Consider the following 2,155-nt stretch of genomic DNA (forward strand, 5'->3'; position numbering starts at 1 on the left):
TAAATATTGAGGCATGATAGATTATTGCTGATTATTGTTCCACATAGCACGTCCTGCCAAATTTGATTGCACTTGTTACTGAGGACTGTGGGAAACAATTAGGTCCAGCTTTGGTCACCATAATATTAAAAAAAGATGTTAAAACTCTAAAAAGAAGGTAAAGAAAGATGATTAGGGGACAGGAGACTAAAACATACAATGAAGGGCTGCAGGAACTGGGTGTGTCTATAGTCTAGATCAATGAAGAAAAAGAGTACAGGGAGAGATGACAGCAATCTTCCAATATCTGAGGGGCTGCTACAAAAAAGAGGGGGTCAACCTATTGTCCAGACTCCAGAGCATCTAAGAGTAGGACAAGAAATAATGGGTGGAATATCATTAAAGAAGGATATAACCTAGAATTTAGGAGAAATTTCTTGATAGGAAGAATAATTAATGACAGGTTTGCCTCAAGAAGGTTGTGTGTGCTTCATCAGTGGAGGGTTTCAAGAAGAGTTTGGACACCCATTTGTATGGAATAGTACGGGACCTTCTGCTCAAGCAGTGGATTGGGCTAAAAAACATCCATGGTCCTTCCAAATCTTATTCAGTATTCTGTAAATAAATTCATCATAGAATGTTGACTCACTCTGATTGCTTTTGGAGAGTGCAAGAGAAAAACACATCTTAGCAAGAAGTCTCCCAGATAAATGCTTGCTGAAATTTGCAACATGATGGTAGATATGAATCCATTTTTTGCTGATTGACATTGCAGGTCTGTGTAATGGCGTGCATGCCCTCCAAGAGAGCATTGTATTTTCAAAAGAACACATTGATCAAGAGCCCATAATACAACAGTGACCACTCCTGCCTTCCAAGCTAAGTGTTGCTTTTTAGTTTGTGGTTTTCTTAGTCCTTTCCCTTGGGCATTGTCAGACAATCCAAGAAAAGTCATATTACTATAAGTTTTTTTCCTCTATTTTTTATTCTATCAGAGGAAAATAAACAATGCAGACAAATCAAACCACTGTGACTGAGTTCATCCTTGTTGGATTCTCGGACCACCCAGAGCTTCAGATCCCCCTCTTCATCTTCTTTCTGCTCGTTTATATCATCACTGTGGTGGGAAACATTGGGATAATCATTCTAACCATAACTGATGCTAAGCTTCAAACCCCAATGTATTTTTTTCTTAGGAATCTCTCCATTGTAGATATTGGTTATTCTACCACCATTGCTCCTAAATTGTTGACAACCTTTGTGATTGAAAATTCGACCATTTCCTTCGCAGGTTGTGTCACGCAATTCTCCTTTTTTGCCGTCTTTGTGACTGCTGAAACTTGCATTCTGGCTGTGATGGCATATGATCGCTTCATAGCAATATGCTACCCTTTGCAGTATTCTGTTGTCATGTCAAAAAAGCTTTGCATCCTCTTAGTCATAGTTGCCTATACTTGTGGCTTTGTAAATTCAACAGCGCACTCCAAAGTTATGTTTACCTTGAATTTCTGCAATTCAAATATTATTAATCATTACTTCTGTGATGTTCCTCCACTTCTTTCATTGTCCTGTTCAGATACTCAACTTGCTCAGCTTGTGCATTTCATTTTATCCACTTTCTTTGGAGGGGCAACTTTTCTGATTGTTTTGATCTCCTACATTGCCATTGTTATTGCCATCCTGAAGATCAGCTCTGCCCAGGGAAGAAAAAAAGCCTTCAACACCTGTGCCTCCCATCTCACCACTGTGATCATTTTCTTTGGAACCCTCATTTCCATGTATTCACGACCTAGTTCCATATCATTGGATAAAGACAAAATTATATCCATTTTTTATACTCTCATCATCTCCTCACTTAATCCATTCATCTACAGTCTGCGGAACAAGGATGTGAAAGATGCAACTAGCAGATTCCTACACAAGATAACATTGCTGAAATAAAAATAGTCTAAATATTCTTTTCTTCGCATTTAAAAAAGAAAGACAGATTTGAATTTCTCTGTGGAAAATGCTGTTGAACTGCTTGATAGTATTTTGAACAGGCTAGAGATCATGCCATGGTAGTCATAGAGATGGGATTAGGTAAGATGGATAGGGAATATAAATGGACATATAAGAATTATCTATTTAGGGGTAAAAAAGAAAGGGAGGAATTGCTAAAGGTAATGGATAATTA

General features: G+C 37.9%; 1 protein-coding gene across 1 annotated transcript; it reads left to right on the plus strand.

Moving 5' to 3' along the window:
* The first annotated feature begins 987 nt into the window (after positions 1–987).
* LOC139159005 (olfactory receptor 5AR1-like) lies at positions 988–1,920 on the plus strand. The gene has a single exon (XM_070736352.1). The coding sequence runs from the start codon at positions 988–990 to the stop codon at positions 1,918–1,920; it is 933 nt and encodes a 310-aa protein (XP_070592453.1).
* Positions 1,921–2,155: the final 235 nt, after the last annotated feature.

Source organism: Erythrolamprus reginae, chromosome 1, assembly GCF_031021105.1.
Source record: "Erythrolamprus reginae isolate rEryReg1 chromosome 1, rEryReg1.hap1, whole genome shotgun sequence".
NCBI lineage: Eukaryota > Metazoa > Chordata > Lepidosauria > Squamata > Dipsadidae > Erythrolamprus > Erythrolamprus reginae.